The sequence below is a fragment of the Perca fluviatilis genome, chromosome 17 (genome assembly GCF_010015445.1).
Source record: "Perca fluviatilis chromosome 17, GENO_Pfluv_1.0, whole genome shotgun sequence".
Classification (NCBI taxonomy): Eukaryota; Metazoa; Chordata; class Actinopteri; order Perciformes; family Percidae; genus Perca; species Perca fluviatilis.
Genome location: NC_053128.1, coordinates 9,438,519 through 9,462,839, shown reverse-complemented (window position 1 = coordinate 9,462,839; position 24,321 = coordinate 9,438,519). Strand labels below are relative to the sequence as shown.

The 24,321-nt window shown below is 40.4% G+C and overlaps 1 protein-coding gene across 4 annotated transcripts in view; it reads right to left on the bottom strand.

The window, feature by feature from the left end:
• whrna (whirlin a) overlaps nucleotides 1–24,321 on the bottom strand; it is a 238,382-nt gene that overhangs the window by 89,488 nt on the left and 124,573 nt on the right. For all 4 annotated transcript variants that reach the window (XM_039779822.1, XM_039779825.1, XM_039779824.1 and 1 more), the window contains exon 3: nucleotides 16,081–16,206. In XM_039779822.1, the coding sequence (XP_039635756.1) occupies nucleotides 16,081–16,206 (126 nt within the window). The remainder of the gene's footprint in view (nucleotides 1–16,080; nucleotides 16,207–24,321) is intronic.

Genomic DNA, 24,321 nt, shown 5'->3' with positions numbered 1-24,321 from the left:
TTTGAGTAAAACAGAATAAAGTAAGTGAGGCTGAACACATTTATTCAAATTTGAAACTTCAATTATGTGTTTACCAAATGCTTGGTGAACTTCCAACGCATTATTACAGAATTTAAAATGTGTCCAGTTGCCTCTCTAGTTACCTTCATGTGTTGACATCACAGTAGGTATGACCTTTTCCCCTTGGCTTTAATTAAATTCAACCCAACCAGGCAGATGTCAACAGAAGGGCAGGACTGACCTTTCTCCTGCGTTAGACTGCAGTGAGAGGGCTGAGGTGTTGATATGGGGGACTTTTGCCTCTAGACAAAGTCTTTCCTGGAATCATCCAAACTTAAACACATACTGTATATCCAAATGCATTTAACACACTTGCACGTTGGCCTTAATTTTGTCAATTTTTCTGATCGCTGTTATGACTGTCCCTTCTCGCTGCAGAGCCACATCAATGCAACACACAATTTAACAACAAAAAGTTTGTATGAAGCATCCCGTCAAAAGAGGAGGCGGCAGGAAAGTGAGGCTATGCGGTAACATTTACACAGCCAAGCTTTCATTTTCTCCAAAACTGAAGGGCGAGGAAGTGACATCTTGGTGCGGTGATGATTATAAAGCCCTGGGAGTGATATAAGCCATCCATCATAGTCATACTAGCCAGATGAAAACCAACGTACAGACACAGCCAGGGAAGGCAGTTTGCTGCCGGGTAAGGAGCAGCTGAAGCGTAAGCGCCGGCTTTGTGGACGGTGATGAGGTAAACAATCAGAGATGTCTTTAGCCAGCATGAGGCTGTGCCCTGGGGATGTTTATGAATCCATGCGATTTATCACACAAAGGGCATTGAAATGCAGAGTCGGCTACATGGCTCTTTTTGTGATTAGAAAACAAGTTAAGTTAGAATAGAAAAAGTGCTCTATACTAAAGTAAAATACATCCCATGTATTTATTCCCTAGCAAAGAGGAATCAGGTTAAAATACTAACAGGGACGGTACACGCCCTACTGACAGGAGGGGGTGGAGCTTTGTAAGTGGGCGCTGATTGGTATAGTCAGTAATATTGTTCATAAACACAGTATAAAAATTAGTGGTTTTTCGATGGCGGACGTTGATGCTAATATTTAGAGAGCAGCGCGGCCGACGGCCGATATATAATGCCGATATCACGCTGATGTCGTTTTTTTGCATCTGATAATATACAACAATTTAAAAATAATAAGAAATGAGACAAACATTTCTCAGCTTAAATGAACATTTACATAACACTGTTATTGTCTGTATTGTGCTTAATTATAGCACTAAAAATTCTACAGCAGCCACACTGACAAGACTGTCTGCAGACATTCACTGTTAATCGGCCTTGTGAGAGCAGGCATCGGCTGATGCCGATTATTAAAAAAGGGCATTAATAGGGCTGACAGATTAATCAGCCTATTACAAATAGAAATTTAAAAAAGTATGCATGCTTAATGATAAAAGATTGGAACACTATTTCACAGTTTGTCACTTTAAGCCGTGTGTAATATTCCTATAATACTCCTATCATATCTGTCTGAACATATGGATACAGTTTAGTAACTTACTGTACAATCGCTTTATTTTTCATGTACTAACTTAAGATAAGTTTTGTAGCAACTCAACAGTGAGTGATATTTTTTCTCATGACATCAGTATTATATTATAGTGACTGTCAGCCTGCGCCCAACATCGACTTCAAGGCAGGGCTGCGACCGTCGACTTCAAGGCACCTAACCCTAACCTTAACCCTAACCATTGCCTAATCCTAGTGCCTTCCAGGCAGCACTGCCTGGAACGTTGGGGGCTTAAAACACCAAACACCGTCCACAGGACAGAGATTTGTATGCCAGTCACAGGTTCTGCTGCAGCCAAGGAAAGGTTTAGTTTGAGATGTCCATCCTTCTGTTTCATACTAACAAATACCTCCTTAATGGATTTCTTTTCTTCCATTTTTCTGTATCACAGTTATTCATTCCTAAATCATTTCCAATCCTAATTTGATTTAAATTGTATTTTGACAAATGTATTCTTCACCTTAAATGACATACTCTTCACAAAAAAATCTTTTCACTCAGTGTTTTAAAAATGTATTTAAAAGACTACCAAGTCCACTAAAACAGAAAGGCAAAATGAAGGTCATATGACCCCTTCAAGTACCAGTCAGACAACATGGAAATGCCACAAGAATAGAGGAAAAATGCAGATACATAGTTGACAATGCTAATATACTCACTTTCATCATTACATCAATAAAAACTTAACACAAGCCCACTTTATCACACACCAATGAAGCTAAGCTAAGTGAGGGTAATAGCAACAGCTACCTGTGTGCCTGCCTCTACATAATTTGTTGTTTCACAAACGTTGCGTTGCATAACCATAAGATGTCTAACTGTACAAGGCCAAGCTTTGGAATAAAATGTCTTATGGTCAAAGACGAGTTTAACAGCACATACAGGTACATGACTACAGGGTTTGCAGAATCTGACAGTCCTCCCACTCATCAAGCTCAGTTAGAAAAGTTCAGGGTGAGTCATACTCGGAAACAAAATTACACTCCAGAGAATGGATTTCTATGAAGTGGGACCCACAGATGGGGGTTTTCATTAAGGCTACAACTTCTAATTGATTTCATTAATTAGGTTTTAAATTAATTGTTTAGTCTCTCAAATGTCAGACCATAGTAAAAAAACTATTTATTTTTTTATGGTATCAGTTTTTATAGATTATGTCCAGACATCCATGCGCCTGATGAAGTACGACACCTTATTCTGAAAGTCCTTATTCGCTGTGCTAAAAACTCTCAATAAAGGTCTAAAATGATACACTCTTACTATGAGGATATTTATATTGACAAGATATAAAATCTACTTTTGACACTCTTATTCATCCCTCTAGACAACTCTTCAAGGCTTTTTGTCAGAAAGGGTCTATTTACACCCAAACCACGATCATTTCCTTAACCCAGGGGTGTCAAACTCAACTTCACTAAGGGCCACACTTGGAAATAAGAATCACATCAGGGGCCAGACATGTAGAGTTTGCCATGCTTTTATTTAATCTAAGTCAAATATATTTGACTGTATTATTGCATGTCTCATATACCTTTCTCACTTACAGTTATGTCAACATAAAGCCCTAAAAAAAAGTTCCTTAGCCATCAGAGTTTTGCAAATCAAGCAAAAAAATTATAATTTTTTTACAGCAACCTGTTCACAGGCTAAATATGATAATTCTCTCTGCTTCTGTGGGAATTCTTGAATCTAAAAGTCGGCAAATCTGCCAAATTCTGCTTTGAGTGTCGCATAATTTGTAATAATAGTTTGAAAAGAGTTTCCCGTCTGTTTTGTTTCTGCGCACAACCTAGGCGGGCCAAAATCTATTGTGAACCTAAATTGATATGCGGGCCGGATCAAAACATGCGAGGGGCCGGATTTGGCCCGCGGGCCTTGAGTTTGACACGTGTGCCTTAACCTAACCAAGTCGTTTTGTTGCCTAAACCTAAGAAGATTTCTGGCAGAAAAGGCTTCCTAGCAGAGAGCCCTGAAGGTTAACTTCTCCCATGTGCAAACTCTTGTGAGTGTGCAGGCTCGACCAGGCTTTGGTGCTGCAGCATTAGGCCGGCTACACACTGGCTGCGTCGCGGCTCCCATGTTAACAGGTTAGAGCTTACACGCTGCCTGGGTCACACGCACGTCTCAGGCGTGGCTCGAGCCGCGCTGAAAACGCGTGCCTGCTAGAAATAGAACGGATGCATATTTTTCACGCAACACACAAGCGTGTTTCGCGTTTCCAGGCAAAATAGAATAGGAAAAGATGTTTATATGTCATTTAGACACGAATACATATTAATAAATGACATGTTGATGTTTGAAAGTCTCTAGGTTTTGATAAAAATGTACAAAAATTGATTTTCTAATATTGCACCTATCACCAGTCAATACAGAACAAAATATTTCTGTAGCCTATTTTGCCGTCAATACTGCCGACGTTGTCTTTGCTGTAATCAAATCAGTATATATTTATGTTTAACATGGTATTAGATTTTCATCAATGGGAAACATACATGTGTACAGACAAGGCTAGCAGCAGCAGACACGTTTCTGGTGTGTAAGGACATAGAAAAATCCACACAGCCGCCACGCAGGTGACACGCAACAGAAAGGCCACGCCCACGCCCACGCCACGCAGCCAGTGTGTAGCCGGCCTTAGGCTGACATTGAGGAAGTTGTTAAAGACAGCTTTACGCAGGCATGACCGGGCAGGGATCTTTCTGTACACACAATTTAAGATGATCAAACATCATCGATCACCGTTACACGAAACGTGATGTCGTTTAGGAGAGGATGTGTCTGATCTGAGAGCAGTGCAGCTTGCCTCCCTGCTGAGAGTTGAACCCTGGTCTCTGGAGACAGCGGGAGGCTCATCATCCAAATGTTAAATATGGAAACACTGACAACAAGGCATGAATAAATCAACATTAACATCATTTGAATGTGAATCTAAAAGTATAGTTTTTATTTTACAACACAGCTGGGTAAGCTGTTGTCTTGATCTCCACATTCCCCATTAACTATTTCAGTAACAAGGCAAACTGCTTCATCTCAAGACTAAAACATCATTGCATGCCCTTACAGCTTCTTTTTACGTTATATTATAGAAATGTTACAAATAAGCTATGCAGACCCAGGTTTTCCAATTGTGTATTATTTACACATAAATAAACAAAAACAAAACTAATTATCACATGCGCATCAGACACATATCCACTGATAAGGCCAAAATCGATGCTGCCAACAACAAACTTACAGAGGCTTTAAACACTTCAGTTTGTGTGCAAATTACAGAGAAAAAAATGGAATTATCCTTAGGGGTTCACCTCAATGTTCCATTTAAAGAGCTCCATTGTGTAATTTTTTTAGTTGATTCATAGCAAAAACCCCTTTGTTCTTTCACAAATATGTGCTCATTCATGTGTAATTACTTCCACCAACTAATCCAAGTATTCTCGTACGCGTAGAATCATTCAGAATCATTCAGAATACATACCAGCGACTCGCTCGTATGTATTCTATTCTACCATGTAGCGCCTCCATCTTTAAAATACATTAGCCAAAGAGGGACATACCTCCGCGTTTTGCGCTTTTACACTCAGTGGCACCGTGACGAATGCCAGGGAGGAGGAGAAGATTACTCTGTGACTGCCGGCAGATTTGAAAGCCTGTTGAAAATGGAGGATTGCGCCTATTCTCTAGGACATGTAACGAAGTCGCCATGGAAGTTAAAAAGAGAATCAAAACGACAATGCGACAGGCAAAGAAACAAGACCAAATGTAATATTGGGGTGGCTTTTCCCAGATGGAAAGGGATCATAAGGAGCAAGGATTTTAAACGGGACGCCGAAGTTGCCTGCTTTCTTTTCGACAGGTAATTCTGCCAATTTGTGTAAATTCAAAGTTTTGTAGTTGCTTAGCCAACTATAGCAGGGTTGTGCATAACGCTAGAACGACGTCTAAGGATACTTTTCCTCGCGTCAATGACGAAAAAGGATTGTCTACCTTGTAACATAAACGTAATCATGTGTGTCATGATTTCCCTGGCAGACGACTCACGTAATGGAGCTGTAACACAGACTAGCTACAGCTAGAACAGCTGCGTGTAAACGATGAAGATACTAAGAGCTAAATTCGGTTTCATGGACATTGTTCATACTGCTCAGAGAAATACATTAAAAACACAAACCTCCGTTGCTTCTCTCCTATGCTGTAAACATTGCCTTACACTATTAATCTATCTGTACAACATACAGAATAACGATAGCACTGATACTTTGCTAACATTAGCTTGCACATGTTTGGGAACCTGATAGCTGATGTTAGCAATGAAATGGTACCAAAATAATGTAAAACTATTATTCTTTTATTACACCGGAAGGAACACTCACGGACAAAGTCGTACTTCTTGGAATAATACGGCCACCGTAGGAGTTATAACGCCGGGAATGGGAGGGGCTAGAAAGTAATAGCCAGTTGGTTGTCATATACAATTTCACTGCTAGATGGGAGAAATCCTTACACAATGTAGCTTTAAAAGAAAACACAGAAGAGCTTTATTGTTTTTTATAGGTTTTTATGATTGTACAATCCTCCCTAATTATAGTCTTAGTTAACTGGACCAGTCCCTATCTAGTGTTGTAGGCTACTGTACATACTGTACATTCATGAAACAACAGAGGACACCACAATGGTTTTTGACCTTATATTTTGCTGGGGGGAAATAACTGATAAATACGCTGTGTTACAGTCATGTTTACAGTGTGCATTATATTTATCACTTAATTATCTTTATAGTTTCTAGATTTCAGAGTCTAATTTCTTCAGTGTCTTTTCTATGTCCATACATACGAGGAAGCAAAGTATATCATATGCAAAGAAGGAATCTCGGCCTCTGTAAAAAAGAAAAACAGTGAGAAAAGGCGTGGCAGAAGCAGACCGACTGAATGATATCTAAAAATATACATTTACTGCTCTTAAATGAAACCATTCAAGGAGTTAGTCTAATTATTTCCACTAATGAAGTGCTGTACACTTTGTCTGAAAAGCGAGGAGTGGAAATAAATGTTACTTAGGTAATTTATATTTTAGCCCATAGGAGAGAGAGGGGAGACAGAGCAAGGTGAAAAAAAAAAGAGAAAAAAAAAAAAAAAAAGTGATATGTGAGTGTGAGAGAGAGAAAAAAGAGAAAAGCCTATTCTAGCATTGTGGATTAGTGGTTGTAAATGATCTTCATGGTAAATTTCCTGATTAACATTAGGCTGTCTTCTGCTCACTTTTAAAAGGAAAAGAGTACAACAGCTCATTTGTGCAAATAATTAGCCTAACTCCTTGAATGGTATGATTGTGAGGGTTTCAGTTCAGAGCAGTGGTCAGTAAATGTATAATTTTTTTGGGGTGGGAAAAATAATCAATTCTCTCTAGAACGATTCGATGCTCGATTCTGAGAAGAAGAAATAAAATGTGTTGATTTTTATTTAAAAGTACAAATCAGAAAACAGAGTGACTGAAAGAGGATGGGATAATGGACAACAACTTAGAGTTTAGGCAAGAGTGCAGAAAAAAAACACACAAAAATGACCAAAAGGAAAACTTTTTTTTTGTATATACATGATCTAATAAGACATACATAAAATAATTAGGCAAAACACATATGGGCTGTTCATCTACTTCATCACATTACATCTGACCACCTCATGTTTCATGTTCTAAGAAGCCAATTGTCCACCTTTAAACATGACTGAGCCTTTGACATGGAAGAATACTGGGAGAGAAGGGGACTTCCACAAGCATGTTTAAGGCTTAAGCATGGAACGACTACAAAACAAAAACCTCAGTAGACAAAACGTTTCATTAAAACTTGTGTGTGACAAATATGTCAAAATCTCAGCTTTGTCTAGCTGCTTTGTCTAGGAAGTGATTAGCAAACTCTGAGTAGCAAACTCAGATGTATATGTATATTTTTTTTAAATCACACATGGAAATGTACATAAAAAAAATTGTTGCATCGAGATGCCTCGATAATCGGTTTAGAATCGAATCGTTGGCCTCTGAATAGGAATCGAATCGTGAGGTGCCAAGAGATGCCCACCGCTGCTATTTTTAGGCTACTTAGGCATTCAGTCGGTCCGTGATCGTCTGCTTCGCTTTCTCTCGCCGTTTCATTACAGCGGCCGTGTATGAAGGTAAATATGGTGCAAAACGTGAGAGCTTGTAGAATACAATGTGAGAACTTGCAGAACAAAAATTTTATTTATATGATTAATGTAATTTGTAAAATTTCAGATGTAATAAAATTTCAAAATAAGTCGGTAATATGTATAATAAAATGTGCACTTGTAAAATAAAAATTGTTCAGAAATCACTTGTAAAATAAAAATTTTATTTGTAAAAATTATTCACATTAAAAAAAAAAAAAAAAACATGAGAGCTTGTAAAAAAATTGAACTTGTAAATTGAAATTTGCACTTGTAGAAAAAATATTCACAAATATGTAGATTGATATTTGCATGAACACAATACGCTGCAAACTTGTAATGCAACATTTACGTCTTTTTTTTTTTTACTCAGGTTGATTTTCCATCACAATAACAACTCAGTGATTACAACCTCTTTGTATCCGTCATTGTCACGATCACAAAAGCAATCTGCCGCCGATTCTTTTTGTGTAACATACTTGTTGCAAAAACTAATTTGTACCTGTGGACTTGGGCCGTGGAGCCTCTGATCCAACAGAACGGGGAAAGCAGGGTTTCTATCGCCAGATGAGGGACAAACTCTGTCCGGCTTATTTAGCATGTCGCTAGAAGCCTGGTTGAATAGCAAGCTAGTCTTAGCTAACTAACCAACCAGCCTGATTCTAAATAAATACCTTTTAATTATCTTAACACTTTTTAACAGTCAAACTGAAACACTGGCGGTGAGCTCCAGGTCCTGCAGACGGACCGTCACCAGCGGGTTGTCGCCAGCGGGAGCAACATCGCTATTATTGCCAGAAAGCTCGCTGCCGACCCGACCTGCAGTCGGAGCTCCAGCGGACACGGAGAGCCCCGCACCCGGTAGCAGCTCACCGCTAGTGTTGGTGGAATAGCAAGCTAGCGTTAGCTAACTAACCAGCTTCTAAATAAATACCTTTTAAGTTATCTAAACACTTTAACAGTCAAACTGAAACACTGGCGGTGAGCTCCAGGTCCTGCAGCCGCAGACGGACCGTCATCAGCGGGTAACACGTGCTAAGTTCTGCATCCCTGCCAAGACTTCCATCCATAAGGGGAAATAATGATTTTATAAGCGCAAAGTAGCTACTGTTTAATTAAAATGTAGGCTATATACATTCCTTTGTCATGTTCATCAATGATGATTATAATTTTACAACGTTTAGAGACATCAATGTTTTATCAGACTATCATTTCCTTGCTACCTGGGTGCAAATCTCGGCAGCAACGAGGGTTAAGAGATGACGCATTATTCGGCAAAAAATAATTGTCTGCGGCCCGCGAGGTGGATGTAATTCTGCAGAAGCTATTGTTGCTGCCTGCGGGTGCAATGATTGGCAGTGAGGCACAACATCAGCAAAGCAAGCTGTGGTCATGGCCGGGGATGTGCCGATGCTACCGGGTGCGGGGCTCTTTTGTGTCCCGCTGGAGTCCGACCGCAGGTCGAGGTCGGCAGCGAAGCTTTCTGGCAATAATAGCGATGTTGCTCGCGGTCGATACCCGCTGGTGACGGTCCGTCTGCAGGACCTGGAGCTCACCGCTAGTGTTTCCAGTTTGACTGTTAAAAAGTGTTAAGATAATTAAAAGGTATTTATTTAGAATCAGGCTGGTTGGTTAGTTAGCTAACGCTAGCTTGCTATTCAACCAGGCTTCCATGCGACATAGCTAAATAAGCCGGACAGAGTTGTCCCTCATCTGGCGATAGAAACCCTGCTTTCCCGTTCTGTTGGATCAGAGCTCCACAGCCTAAGTCCACAGGTACAAATTAGTTTTGCACCAAATGTATCGCAACAAGTGTTGCAAAAGTCGGGGCAGATTCGCTTCTTTGTGATGCGAGAGCGCGCATACAGTGACAGATTCGGAGAGGTTGTAATCACTGAGTTGTGGTTGTGATGGAAAATCAACCCGAGTAAAAAAAAGTACATGAGTAAATGTTGCATTACAAGTTTGCAGCTGTCATTGTGTTCATGCAAATATCATTCTACACATTTGTGAATATTTTTCTACAAGTGCAAATTTCAATTTACAAGTTCAGATTTTTTTACAAGCTCTCATGTTTTTTTTCTTTTGTGACTTCAAATGTGAATAATTTTTACAAGTGCAAATTTTTATTTTACAAGTGCAAATTTTTATTTTACAAGTGCACATTTTTATTTTACAAGTGCAAATTTTTATTTTACAAGTGCAAATTTTTATTTTACAAGTGCAAATTTTTATTTTACAAGTGCAAATTTTAACATACAAGTTAAATTTTTTTGTTCTGCAAGTTCTCACATTGTATTCTACAAGCTCTCACGTTTTGCACCATATTTACCTTCATAGCCGTGTTTCTTTTTTACAAATAATGTGTTTCACATTATCATACTTCCATAAGAAGCTCCTGCACACGCTGTGTAAAGTATGAACAATGCGTATTCTCCATTTTAGCATCAGTAAATCTGTGATCGACCTCGCGGTCGGTTAAGGAAAGCCGTGAACGCGCATCTATCCAAATGACTTCAGCCTGGCTCGACCTAGTCGCTCCTCCTCAGCCTGGCTCTGCCTTCGTGAAACGCACCGAGCCAGGATGCACAGATTGAACTAGGTCAAGCCTCGCTTTATCGGTTATCCTGGATTTATAAATTCTACTTTTGTGCAATGCCCCCCAGATGTCCTTGTGAATGCCAGTAATGCTTTTCCAGGTACAAAGATGCTGAAAAAGAGAACATTGTGTTTGATTTAATCAGGGCCTTTTGATACCAACTCCAAATCTTCATCAGAAAGACAAAGAGAGAGAGAGAGAGAGAGAGAGATACACTCTAAACATCATATACCGAATATGATCAAAAACGGGATAAGCCTCATCATAACCGCAATATTCTTGTCCGAGAGAGGCAGCAGACGGAGGAGGGTGAAGCAGCGGCTGGAGGGCTGCGAGGCTGGGGATATTGGTGGTGCTCCCGTGGGTGCTGTGCCCCTATATGCTCAAATAAGATGTCAGGAGCGGGACCTGTTGCTGCCAGATATCTGTGGTCTGGATGATGTGTCCAGTGATACGCCTCGGACACGACGCTGTGTTACCACGTCAGAGGATTTCCCCCTCTAATCAACAGGCCTGTCATAGAGACATGAGCAAATACGAACCATTGTTTTTATTGAAAATCTTTTAGATAACACAAAATCATGGATGTATTCTAGCCTATTGACCGCACAAAACACTGCACTACAGGCTCGCTCTCTCTCTCGCAGTTGCCTACCTTGCCTAATGGTCAAGTCTACTCTGGGTGTTTTTTTTCCCGCGAATGAGTACACGAGTGTGTATTTCACTGGTGTTACTCACCGTAACTGGCCGTGACTTGGGTATGTGATGCCACTATGTTATGGCAGGTGTATTGCTCAGGACCTAAGGAAGCGCTGTGTCGAGTGTGAAAGGGTTTGGATGAGCTGTTGGGAGGGAGCTGCAAGCAGTAAAACCGGAAGCCAAGCCATCGGCCCGTTCCAAACAGGCACGGTTTCAACAGGCACTGCACTAGTTTTCTCATGTTTACAGGACATATTTTCATGATCTTGCCTTGGACACTAACAATGCCAGGAACACCAGTGACCGTGCTGTTGATGTCAACAGGGAGGGTGGTATTGAATAATAAGCTCTTAGGGGGATTTGATTTATTCTGCGGGATGACCTGCTCAGCTCTGAGTTTTAAATACCATTACCCTAGGTTTAGTATTTGTGTGCCTCACCCATTTCCTGGCTACCTGAGTGAGCATGTGCGCACGCACACACTGCAAACTGTGCCTGAATGTGGGAGATTTCATGGCTGTGCTATCTCGCTCTCTTCCTCGACCTCCCCCTCACTCTGTCGAGCCATTTGGCCCTGCAGGTAAAGCCAGATGTCAACTGGAGCATCACTCTAAACCAACGAAAAGGGCTGAAACACATTGCAACAGGCAGGAAAATGTTTCTTACACTGAACCCTGGACCCAAGTACAAATGTGTTTCTTTGAACTGGAAGCTCTCCTGCCTTGCATTGATTCCAGTATGTCCAAATGACAAAATCCCACTTCAAATACTAAGCTGTCAGCCACCAAAACAGAGAGAATGGAAAAGTGGGACACAAAAATGAAAAGCTATTTGAGCTCTGAAAACTCCAAAACACATGCCTCAAAATGCATACCACAGCACAAGAGGCAACGTTAAGTAGTTCATACATATGAAATAAAGAACTTGAGGGAGGGGGGGAAGCAGAGACCTAAAAAAATAAAGAATATCACAGGATATTAAAGCCTTTTCCACCTTCTGTCTTTCCTTTTCTTTTCTTTTTAATAAGAAGCCTTTCTCGTTGCTAACAGCACTCCACATCAAGTTGCTATGCTGAGTGTGTGCGCCTGTGTGGGCTCGCTAATAGGTGTCTCTGTAATTGGCTGGTTGACAAGCCGATCACTAACAGGCGTGAGATGAAGGGCTCAGGGGAGTAGACGTCCATTCTCGCTCTCCTTCTGTTGCCATGTCACCGTGACAAACACACATCTGTAAGCAAAACGAACCAAGGCCGTGCACTTTAAGGATGGATACTTTACTACCTGAAAATAAATAGAGTAATGTGTACCCAGTTTATGTCTGGTATGGTACATCTGTCCTGCATATTTTTTTTTTAAAACAAGCAACTATACATTCGATGTGTCAGACCCACAGAGAGTCAGTATAAAGTCAATGAGGTAACTGCAATTACTGCTGCTGCACTTATAGGCCATTTGCACAATAGGATGAGAGAGAGAGAGAGAGAGAGAGAGACCGAGAGAGACCGAAGAGACCGAGAGAGACCGAAAGAGACCGAAAGAGACTGACAGAAAGAGAGAGAATGGGAAGTGCGAAAATGGACAGTGGAGATGTGATACAAAAAATGTCTTTGATCATGAAGCCTAATGTAACTCTACAATTCTCTGGTTTATCAGGGATTTTTTATGAACTTCACTGCAGACTGGAGTCTCTATTAACTTGGACGGCTGACTCATATGAACGAGTCCAACGCGGGTTGAATATGCATCTGTAGATCTGCGTTATATACGCTAGTCTCCTGTATGAAGTGGCTGAATTCTCTCTCTAAAGTTTCCTACCTTGTAAAACATTCTGACATTGGTGCAATATGTTGTTAATAAATGATCCTGGCCATTCGAATTAATGCAAAAACCACAAAATGTCAACCAGCAGTAAGTATGACTGCCGTATCATATAGGTTGAGTTTCTCTCAACACACTAAACTCCGACCGTCCTCCAGCGCCCTGCGAGGCATCATATGTTTGTGAAACTGAAAATGGCATCTGTTCTCTTTGCTTAAGTCCTTATAGTGGTAACAACCAGCAGCAAAAGATCTGGAGGACATTGAAATGTGTTGTTTTTAAACGATACACTCTGTAATTAAAAGACCTCAAACGCCAACATATCTCCCCAGCTCATAAGCTTCACCAAGGAATCAAGGAGTCGGAATAATTAGAAAAATTCTCAGGATTTCCTGACTGGGAAAATTCACACTGCATCAACATTGTCGGACAGGGCATGCCTTGGCGGAGGTCTGCGCTCTCTGAGTGCCCGGCCAGTTACGGATGTTTTAAAAATCATTCATTTATTTATCACTGTCTCCCCTCCAATAACCAGTATTTAGTTCAAATGGTAAAAATCTTTAACATTTAAAATTTCACTACATTGTTTAATTTTCAGGACTTGATGCTTGGCCTGCACGATAAATCGTTAAAAAAAAAAGAAATCGCGATCTCGATTCACGATTTAACTTTTAAATGACTTCGATTAATTTATTGAATGCATGTTTTCATTATGTAAAGACATGATCAAGGAGTTCAGATTAAGCCTGTATCTGGGCCATATTTAGTTCAATGTGTTATATGTCACTATTTTTGGTAGCCTACTGTACTTAAATGGCCAGTATGTACTTTATTTTCTTTATTTACTGAAGCCTCTATGTTTACAGGCTTGTGGTGATGCGCAATGTGCTATAGGTGCCAAAATAAATCTATGTTTGGTACTGCCAATTAGTTTTGTTTTGTCATGGTTCAGTGAGAAAAAAAACGTGACAGAGAATCGTGATATCAATTCTAAGCTAAAAAAATCGTGATTCATATTTTTCCCCGAATCGTGCAGGCCTACTTGATGCCCAACTTATAGGACATGTAGTCACAGCATATTGTGATCAACAAACAGCATATGTTACTTTCTAATTTGTTCACACACCATGAAGCAATTACATTTGACAGCCCATATGGTGAAGAAAAAGGGAAATAGCAGTTTGACAGAGAAGTAAGAAACAGGAATTCTTAAAGCAAAGTAAGTGGCACATTGGAATAACTCCTGTGTTGTCATATCACTGAGTACGTTTACATGCACATTAACATTCCACTATTATTCCGAATATGACAATATTCCAAACTTGATTCAGGTCATGTAAACAGCATATTCTGTTAAGATATATTCCATATCTAGCATTTTCCGATTAAGACAATGTGGGATATGACGGTATTATTTGGGTTATAGAAGCATTCTTTGGACATGTATGAAGCGCATTACCGCAGTTTGCAACAGTTTACGGCCTGTTGGACAGCTCTGTGTGTTACTATGGTTGTTGTACACAAACCAAGCAGCCAACAGTTCGAGTGAGTCCGGCTGCTGATGCATGCTCAAAAGAAAAGAAACACAGCTACTTTTAAACATTACGAAAGACTTGGATATCAACAGGTTTTTGGATATGTGCCAACAGCGCAACGCCGACCTTTTCAAGAAGCTGGTTGAAGGAATGAAGGAGGGACACTGTGTTCGCACGGTCCAACAAGTCCTCCACCGGTGAAAAACTTTGAAAAGATCCCGTTTTGCACGGCTACATGTAAACGGGAATATTAGTGGACCAGTCACTTTCATCAGCCATGTAAACAGCTTAGTCGGAATATTGTCTTTTTCGTAATAAGTGCAAAGATAAATGTGCATATAAATGTGGTCACTGTGAAAAAAAAAGTGTTTTAAAGGAAATGTCCCCACTGGGTAGAGATGCCTGTATTCTAGACAGAGCCAACAGAAGACATCCCACCGGTTAGATCTAATCATAGACAAGCCCCGGTGCTGACACAGCCTGATCCCTGATGGCTTTTCTGCACTTTTAATGTCCTACAAGTCTGGACCTGACCCTGTGCTCTGACATCCCTGTAAGGACAGCAGGTGAAAAGGAATGTCTTTCCTCTTAGGGAATAGACGCTTTAATAAAATCAAACTAGTTACTAGTTACTTATAGTATGTACAAAAACGTAATATTTTCTGAAAACAATTCACGCTAAATTAGCAAAAGTCCCTTTCTTACTGCTTATTACTTGCTATTAATTTGTTGTAAAGGAGAAGTATTTCAGGCTGTTAATGTACAGAGCTTAAACGATGACTTGGTTAATTGATTCTGTTGATTGACAGAAAAGTGACTGACAGATATTTTGATAACTGATTTATCAAAAATGCCAAAATTCACAGGTTCTGTTCTGGTTCCAAATGTGAATATGCGTTGGTTTTCCTTTGGTCGGACAAAACAAGACATTCAAAAAGGTCATCTTGAACTCTTTGGAAACACATTTTTCGGACTCATATTTAGATAAACCATACGTGTATTAGTCACCCAAAATTGTGTGATGAGCATAGACTGTATAAAATATGGCCGTAGTCTTCATGATGTCACCCATAGGTTTCTGAAAAGCCAAAATAAAGCTCAAAGTGGACGGCTCCCAGTGGCTCCAGCCACCGCCATCTTGGCAGTGCCTGACGTTGGCTAATCCCAAAATGGACAGTTGTCATGAACATGGTTACTTGGCCAGAGAGACAAAACCATTTTTTTGTACCAAGCTGTAATTGTGTTTAGTTCTGCTGAAAAGTTGGGCATGTCAACTTGGGGGGTCTATGGGGACTGACTCCCTTTTGGAGTCAGTCTCCAAGTCTCCAATATTCCTCCTTTTTTTCAGGAGGAATATTGTGCTAAAAGGCGTCCCAAAAGGAAGAATAACAGGCTAAATATGAGAGAGTTATAGTGTGCATTCCCCTGCAAGCTCACCTACAAAGACCAAAGCATGGCAATGCTTATCTAAAATATCACAGATTTCACGTTAGAATCTAACATGTGAAACCAGTGAGAGATAGTTAGATCAAAGTGGGACAGTGTGTGTGTGTGTGTGTGTGTGTGTGTGTGTGTGGTTGTGTGTGTGTGTGTGTGTGTGTGTGTGTGTGTGTGTGTGTGTGTGTGTGTGTGTGACAGAAAGTGAAAGATAGATTGAAGTCATACCTTGAGTCCTCCACATTCTGCTGCTGAGCCCTGGTCCACTCCGGTGATGTAAATACCCAGAGCATATTCTGCACCCCCCCTGATCATCAGACCCAGAGACCGACCGTCATCCAAAACCAAATTGACCTAATAAAGACAGACAGAGAAACCCATTAACATAACCGAAGCAGGGTTTAAATATGTAAAAATTGTGTAAACCAGACACTGTATTAAAAAACAACATTTTTATTGATATTTCACAGTCTAAATTGTGTTGCTTGACAGGTTGCCAGACCCACACGTAGTGTCAGGCTCGCACACTGAAATGAAGATGTGAAACACAATGCATAGAAGAGCTGGCAGAAAATAAAGAGTTCCAGGAGCTACTTAGCGGTAGATGTGGTGACTCAGAGCCAGTAATGAGGAGGCTGAATCGGTTCTAGTTGGAGGAATGACTGTTGGATTTGGTCAATCAGTTTGTTTACAAGGCTCATCCGTGTCAATCCCCCTGATTAGCAGAGCAGACAATATCTAACACTGTTTGAATTCACATAATCAACCAACCATAATACACCAATCGGAAATATTGGCCGACAACAATATGTCTGCTGTAGCACCCAATTAAACACACTGCTGTAGAGAGCTAATGATTACCTACAGGATACACATGACTGTGCCAAAATGACTCTACTACTACAAACCCCAATTCCAGTAAAGTTGGGACGTTGTGTAAAATGTAAATAAAAACAGAATACAATGATTTGCAAATTCTTTTCAACCTATATTCAATTGAATACACTACAAAGACAATATATTTCATGTTCAAACTGATAAACTTTATTGTTTTGTTATATTATTTTTAAAATATTCACTCATTTTGAATTGATGCCTGCAAACCGTTCCAAAAAAGCTGGGACAGGGGCAACAAAAGACTGGGAAAGTTGAGGAATGCTCAAAAAAGTTAGTGACCATAGCATGGGTAACTTGCACATCTGTGAAGGCACCATTAATGCTGAAATGTACATACAGGTTTTGGAGCAACATATGCTGCCATCCAAGCAAAGTCTTTTTCAGGGACGTCCCTGCTAATTTCAGCAAGACAATGCTAAGCCACATTCTGCACATGCTACAACAGCGTGGCTTCGTAGTAAAAGAGTGCGGGTACTAGACTGGTCTGCATGCAGTCCAGACCTGTCCCCCACTGAAAATGTGGGGCGCATTATGAAGCTCAAAATACAACAAAGAAGACCCAGGACTGTTGAGCAACTGAAGTCGTACATCAAGCCAGAATGGGAAATAATTCCACCTAAAAAGATACACCAATCAGTGTCCTCAGTTCCCAAATGCTTATTGAGTGCTGTTAAAAGGAAAGGTGATGTAACACAGTGGTAAACATGCCCTAGTCCCAGCTTTTATGGAACATGTTGCAGGCATCAAATTCAAAATGAGTGAATATTTGAAAGAAACAAACAAAGTTTATCAGTTTGAACATTAAATATCTTGTCTTTGTAGTGTATTCAATTGAATATAGGTTGAAAAGGATTTGCAAATTATGGTATTCTGTTTTCGTCCCAACTTCATTGGAATTGGGGTTTGTATATTTTAACATGGAAAGCTCTCTTCAGAGCAAAATGAGTTCACTTGTTTAATATTTAACCTTTTTAAACAACTCTTGAATTAAATGACGTATGTAGACAACAAATTATACCTGTAATAAAGCAAAACAAAGTTCTGTGCTGCCACATATAGCATGTGTATCGAATAAAAAAAAAAAGTAAACTTATTTACAACACAAACAAATATTTATGTTAACATTTGTCTTATTGCTGAAATTATCACTGCAACTGGATTACCTGAAGCATAAGTGGAATCAATGGGGCTCATTCACCAATATCTTCCTAAGTTTTCTCTGAAATATGTTCTCAAGAAAGTCCCTAAGAAAAGTCTACGTCGGATTCATGACGTGTTCTTAAAGCAGAATTGTTCACACCTGTGTTTTTAGGATTGATGAATCCCACGTCTTCGTAACTGAAAGCGCGTGCCAGTTGTTCCTAATTAGCATAAGAAAACGCCCCGCAGATTCCCATATAAGGACATGACACTTCCTGTGCACCTCCTGGGAATCGCTGAGGTGGTTGTCGGAGTCGCAGATGACTTGTACATTGCAGTGGTGTACTGAATCTCAGTAAAAGTACAAATAACCAGAGACATATTTACTTTAGTAAAAGTAGAAGTGCCACAATGACAACCCTACTTAAGTAAAAGTAAAAAGTACCTGATTTTAAATATTAAAAGTCAAAGTACTTGCATAATGAGTTATTCTCTTAATCTTATTTGCATATTACCATTTTAAATGGTAATATGTCCACTACCACAAACAAACCAGCATAAAACGGAAATATGTTGTTAAAATCGGAATGCGGTTGGTTTTATTCATGGATTGATTTTAAGATGGTTTTATTTTCTATAACCATGGAAGCGTAAGCAAATAGTGTGTGAAGCAGCGGGAATGAGGAGGCGATGTGAAGAGGTCCAGCCAAATAAAGAAGATATGAACGCATCTTACGCAGCCTGGCGGAGAAGTAAACGACACTGTGGAGAGAAATAGATGACAACTAGGATTTAAAAATGGGAATAATAAAAAACAAACATTTTCATTTCCACTTTACCGGAGGCTGTATTACCGCGGGTCAGCGGCACTACACCGGGCTCTGGAGCACCGGAGCCGGCTTGGAAGCCGACGAAGGATCGGCGGTGCCCTATATATCTATGGCAACCAAACTCCACTGGTGAGACAAACTTGTGATGGTCAGGAAGACGTTTTGACGATGTAGTGGAGTAGAAAGTATAGATAACTGCTGCAAAATGTAACAAAGTAAAAGTCAAAAGTATGCACTATTGATTCTACTTAAGTAAAGTACAGATACGTCAAAAAAAAAAAATACATCACAGTAAATACTTTCATTGTCAACGACTGTAGAATTAAATAAAATGCAGTAACCAGTTATTTGGAGGAAACTGTCGTCACTCAAATGTGCGTAAGAGTGCTCTTCAGTGATCGTAGATTTTGTTCTTAGCCAAGAACAAATCCAAGATAAGAAAACATTAGTGAATGTCAGAATCTTCGTAAAATGTGCGTAAGTTGGGTTTAAGAACACATTTCTTCATAAGAACGGTTGGTGAATGAGGCCCAGTGTCTTAAGATGCTAAAAGAGGCTAAAAAGCAACTTACATTCAGCTGGAGGACACTAGAGATAGCCCGATACCATTTTTTGCTTCCCGATACAGATTCGGATACCTGAACTTGCGTATCGGCCGATACCGAGCACCGATCCAATACCAGTGTGTCATATATTTTATTAGATTTTAACAACTGTATACTACTATCCCTGTATGGATGTGATATGATTTCTATCTTTGTTGTCAGTCTGGCTCAGGTTAAACTCTTTGTAAAACATGAACAAACACAAACAATGAATGCCACAGAACTTTCTTTTATTCTCCAGTTTGACAGTCAGTTATAAAGGAAAAAGAACATGAATAAACTACTTTACGTAGATTTTCTTTAGGGCTTTATTACGTGGTATCGGATCGGTACATAAACTCCAGCACTTCCCGATACCAACGTTTTAGGCAGTATCGGAGAACATCTCTAGAGGACACACATACACTGCTGTAATGTGCCTTTACCATTTACAGTACATCCAAACAGTTTCCTTTCTCTGAGTATATATACATTGGTATGCAAAAGTTTGGGCACCCCTGTAAATTTTCATGATTTTCCTTTATAAATCATTGGTTGTCTGGATAAGAAATTTCTGTTAAATATATCATATAGGAGACAAACACAGTGATATTTGAGAAGTGAAATAAAGTTTATATGATTTATGGAAAGTGTGCAAGAATTATTTAAACTAAACTAGGCATGTGCATACATTTAGGCACCCTTGTCATTTTATTGATTTCAATACCTTTAGCACTAATTATTAGAACTCAAAATTGGTTTGGTAACCTCAGTGACCCTTGACCTCCATACACAGGGGAATCCAATCATGAGAAAGGGTATTTAAGGAGGGCAATTGTAAGTATTTCTCCTCTTTGCATCTTCTCTGAAGAGTGGCAACATGGGAGCCTCAAAACAACTCTCAGATGACCTGAAAACAAAGATTGTTCAACATCATGGTTTAGGGGAAGGATACAGAAAGCTGTCTCATATAATTGTGGACCTGCACAAGGCTGGGATGGGCTACAGGACAATAGGCAAGCAGCTCGGTGAGAAGGCAACAACTGCAATTATTTGAAAATGGAAGAAGTTCAAGATGACGGTCAATCTCCCTCGGTCTGGGGCTCCATGCAAGATCTCACCTCGTGGGGCGTCGATGATCATGAGGAAGGTGAGGAATCAGCCCAGAACTACACGGCAGGACCTGGTCAATGACCTGAAGAGAGCTGGGACCACAGTCTCAAAGAAAACCATTAGTAACACGCTACGCCGTTATGGATTAAAATCCTGCAGCGCACGCAAGGTCCCCCTGCTCAAGCCAGCGCATGTCCAGGCCCGTCGGAAATTTGCCAACGACCATCCGGATGATCCAGAGGAGGAATGGGAGAAGGTCATGTGGTCTGATGAGACAAAAATAGAGCTTTTTGGTCTAAATTCCACTCGCCGTGTTTGGAGGAAGAAGAAGGATGAGTACAACCCCAAGAACACCATCCCAACCGTGAAGCATGGAGGTGGAAACATCATTCTTTGGGGATGGTTTTCTGCAAAGGGGACAGGACGACTGCACCATATTGAGAGGAGGATGGATCGGGCCATGTATGGCGAGATCTTGGCCAACAACCTCCTTCCCTCAGTAAGAGCACTGAAGATGGGTCGTGGCTGGGTCTTCCAGCATGACAACAACCCGAAACACACAGCAAGGGCAACTAAGGAGTGACTCCGTAAGAAGCATCTCAAGATCCTGGAGTGGCCTAGCCAGTCTCCAGACCTGAACCCAATAGAAAATCTTTGGAGGGAGCTGAAAGTCCGTATTGCCCAGCGACAGCCCCGAAACCTGAAGGATCTGGAGAAGGTCTGTAGGGAGGAGTGGGCCAAAATCCCTGCTGCAGTGTGTGCAAACCTGGTCAAGAACTACAGGAAACGTATAATCTCTGTAATTGCAAACAAAGGTTTCTGTACCAAATATTAAGTTCTGCTTTTCTGATGTATCAAATACTTATGTCATGCAATAAAATGCAAATTAATTACTTAAAAATCATACAATGAGATTTTCTGGGTTTTTGTTTTAGATTCCATCACTCACAGTTGAAGAGTACCTATGATAAAAATTACAGACTTCTACATGCTTTGTAAGTGGGAAAACCTGCAAAATCGGCAGTGTATCAAGTACTTGTTCTCCCCACTGTACATATGTGTTGCAGACAGTGCTAGTGCAGCTGAACAAGAACTCAGTGATCAGGAAGAAGCTTTTTGCTGCTGATCCATCTAATCAAACCTCACTTCTCAAAGTAAAATGTGTTGCAGAGTGGGTGAGTGAGTCCGACAAGCAGGAGGTAGAACTAGAGGAACTGCACTTGGCCTGTACAGATATAACTATATTACGCTCCTAGCGGCTGTCCCCTGCCTTGATCTATGAAAGCCTTTGAAAGACTTTGGCATCGGCCTATTGGCTTTCTGTTCCGGAGGCTAGAGGGTTTGATGAAGGGTTCATTTGTCTGTGAAAGTGCTTTATTCTAACCCACTGGCAGTGACTCCATGAAGTATAATCTGCTCTTCTTTGTTTGATGCCTCTGGGTCATCTCATTAAGAGTGTCCCTTAACTCTACTTTGCTTTGGCCCTTGAGCCTTTAGCTCACTTAATTCAGTAATCTGCTAATGTCAGAGCCATCTTTGTTCACGGCACCAACATTACATGCTGATGATTTCCAAATGTTTACTTAAGATTCCTCGACCACCTGAACCACAACTTTCTAAATGTTAATTTCAGGTTCCATCAGAATTTTAACACTTTAAAATAACTTGACCTTTTACCCTCTCTCAACTGCACCGATACATACATACATACATACATACATACAGTGCCTTGCGAAAGTATTTGGCCCCCTTGAACTTTTCGACCTTTTGCCACATTTCAGGCTTCAAACATAAAGATATAAAACTGTAATTTTTTGTGAAGAATCAACAAAAAGTGGGACACAATCATGAAGTGAAACGAAATTTATTGGATACTTCAAACTTTTTTAACAAATAAAAAACTGAAAAATTGGGCGTGCAAAATTATTCAGCCCCTTTACTTTCAGTGCAGCAAACTCTCTCCAGAAGTTCAGTGAGGATCTCTGAATGATCCAATGTTGACCTAAATGACTAATGATAATAAATAGAATCCACCTGTGTGTAATCAAGTCTCCGTATAAATGCATCTGCTCTGGGATAGTCTCAGAGGTCCGTTTAAAGCGCAGGGAGCATCATGAAGACCAAGGAACACACCAGGCAGGTCCGATATACTGTTGTGGAGAAGTTTAAAGCCGGATTTGGATACAAAAAGATTTCCCAAGCTTTAAACATCCCAAGGAGCACTGTGCAAGCGATAATATTGAAATGGAAGGAGTATCAGACCACTGCAAATCTACGCAAGACCCGGCCGTCCCTCTAAACTTTCAGCTCATACAAGGAGAAGACTGATCAGAGATGCAGCCAAGAGGCCCATGATCACTCTGGATGAACTGCAGAGACCTACAGCTGAGGTGGTAGACTCTGTCCATAGGACAACAATCAGTCGTATACTGCACAAATCTGGCCTTTATGGAAGAGTGGCAAGAAGAAAGCCATTTCTTAAAGATATGCATAAAAAGTGTCGTTGAAAGTTTGCCACAAGCCACCTGGGAGACACACCAAACATGTGGAAGAAGGTGCTCTGGTCAGATGAAACCAAAATCGAACTTTTTGGCAACAATGCAAAACGTTATGTTTGGCGTAAAAGCAACACAGCTCATCACCTTGAACACACCATCCCCACTAAACATGGTGGTGGCAGCATCATGGTTTGGGCCTGCTTTTCTTCAGCAGGGACAGGGAAGATGGTTAAAATTGATGGGAAGATGGATGGAGCCAAATACAGGACCATTCTGGAAGAAAACCTGATGGAATCTGCAAAAGACCTGAGACTGGGACTGAGATTTGTCTTCCAACAAGACAGTGATCCAAAACGTAAAGCAAAATCTACAATGGAATGGTTCACAAATAAACATATCCAGGTGTTGGCCAAGTCAAAGTCCAGACCTGAATCCAATCGAGAATCTGTGGAAAGAACTGAAAACTGCTGTTCACAAACGCTCTCCATCCAACCTCACTGAGCTCGAGCTGTTTTGCAAGGAGGAATGGGCAAAAATGTCAGTCTCCGATGTGCAAAACTATAGAGACATACCCCCAAGCGACTTACAGCTGTAATCGCAGCAAAAGGTGGCGCTACAAAGTATTAACTTAAGGGGGCTGAATAATTTTGCACGCCCAATTTTTCAGTTTTTTATTTGTTAAAAAGGTTTGAAATATCCAATAAATTTTGATCCACTTCATGATTGTGTCCCACTTGTTGTTGATTCTTCACAAAAAATTACAGTTTTATATCTTTATGTTTGAAGCCTGAAATGTGGCAAAAGGTCGAAAAGTTCAAGGGGGCCGAATACTTTCGCAAGGCACTGTACATACATACATACATACATACACACATACATACTGAAGCAATGAACAACACTTCATAACATTACCAGGCCATGCCTACACAACCTTAAAGGGATAAGGTTTGGATTATTTGAAGTGGGGTTGTTTAAGGTACTTATCCACAGTCAGTGTATTATCTACAGTAGATGGCGCTTGGCACGCCCCCACCCCCCCCCCCCAGTTTGGAGAAGCCGGCAGGAGGACCGACACGGAAGATACTGAAAAAGAAGCTTTGGTGTTGTAAAATTGTATTCACCAAAGTCACACAATAGCACAAACTAACTAACTGATGGAGGCAGCGCTAGACCAGCAACTCCCATGTTCTGCGAACTTTTTTATAACAGCTGTATTACCCGTTGGAAATGGCTGTCTGACGGCAAGGTGTCAACATTTTCTAAATAAAGTACTACTTTTGAAATCTTTGTGCTCCCTCTAAATTTTAATATTGACTATTTGAATAAACCCAACGCAGCATTTTCAAAATATATTCATTTGGAAGGCAAAGGGACCCCGTTAAAAGCTTTTTTTTTTTCATTCTTTGG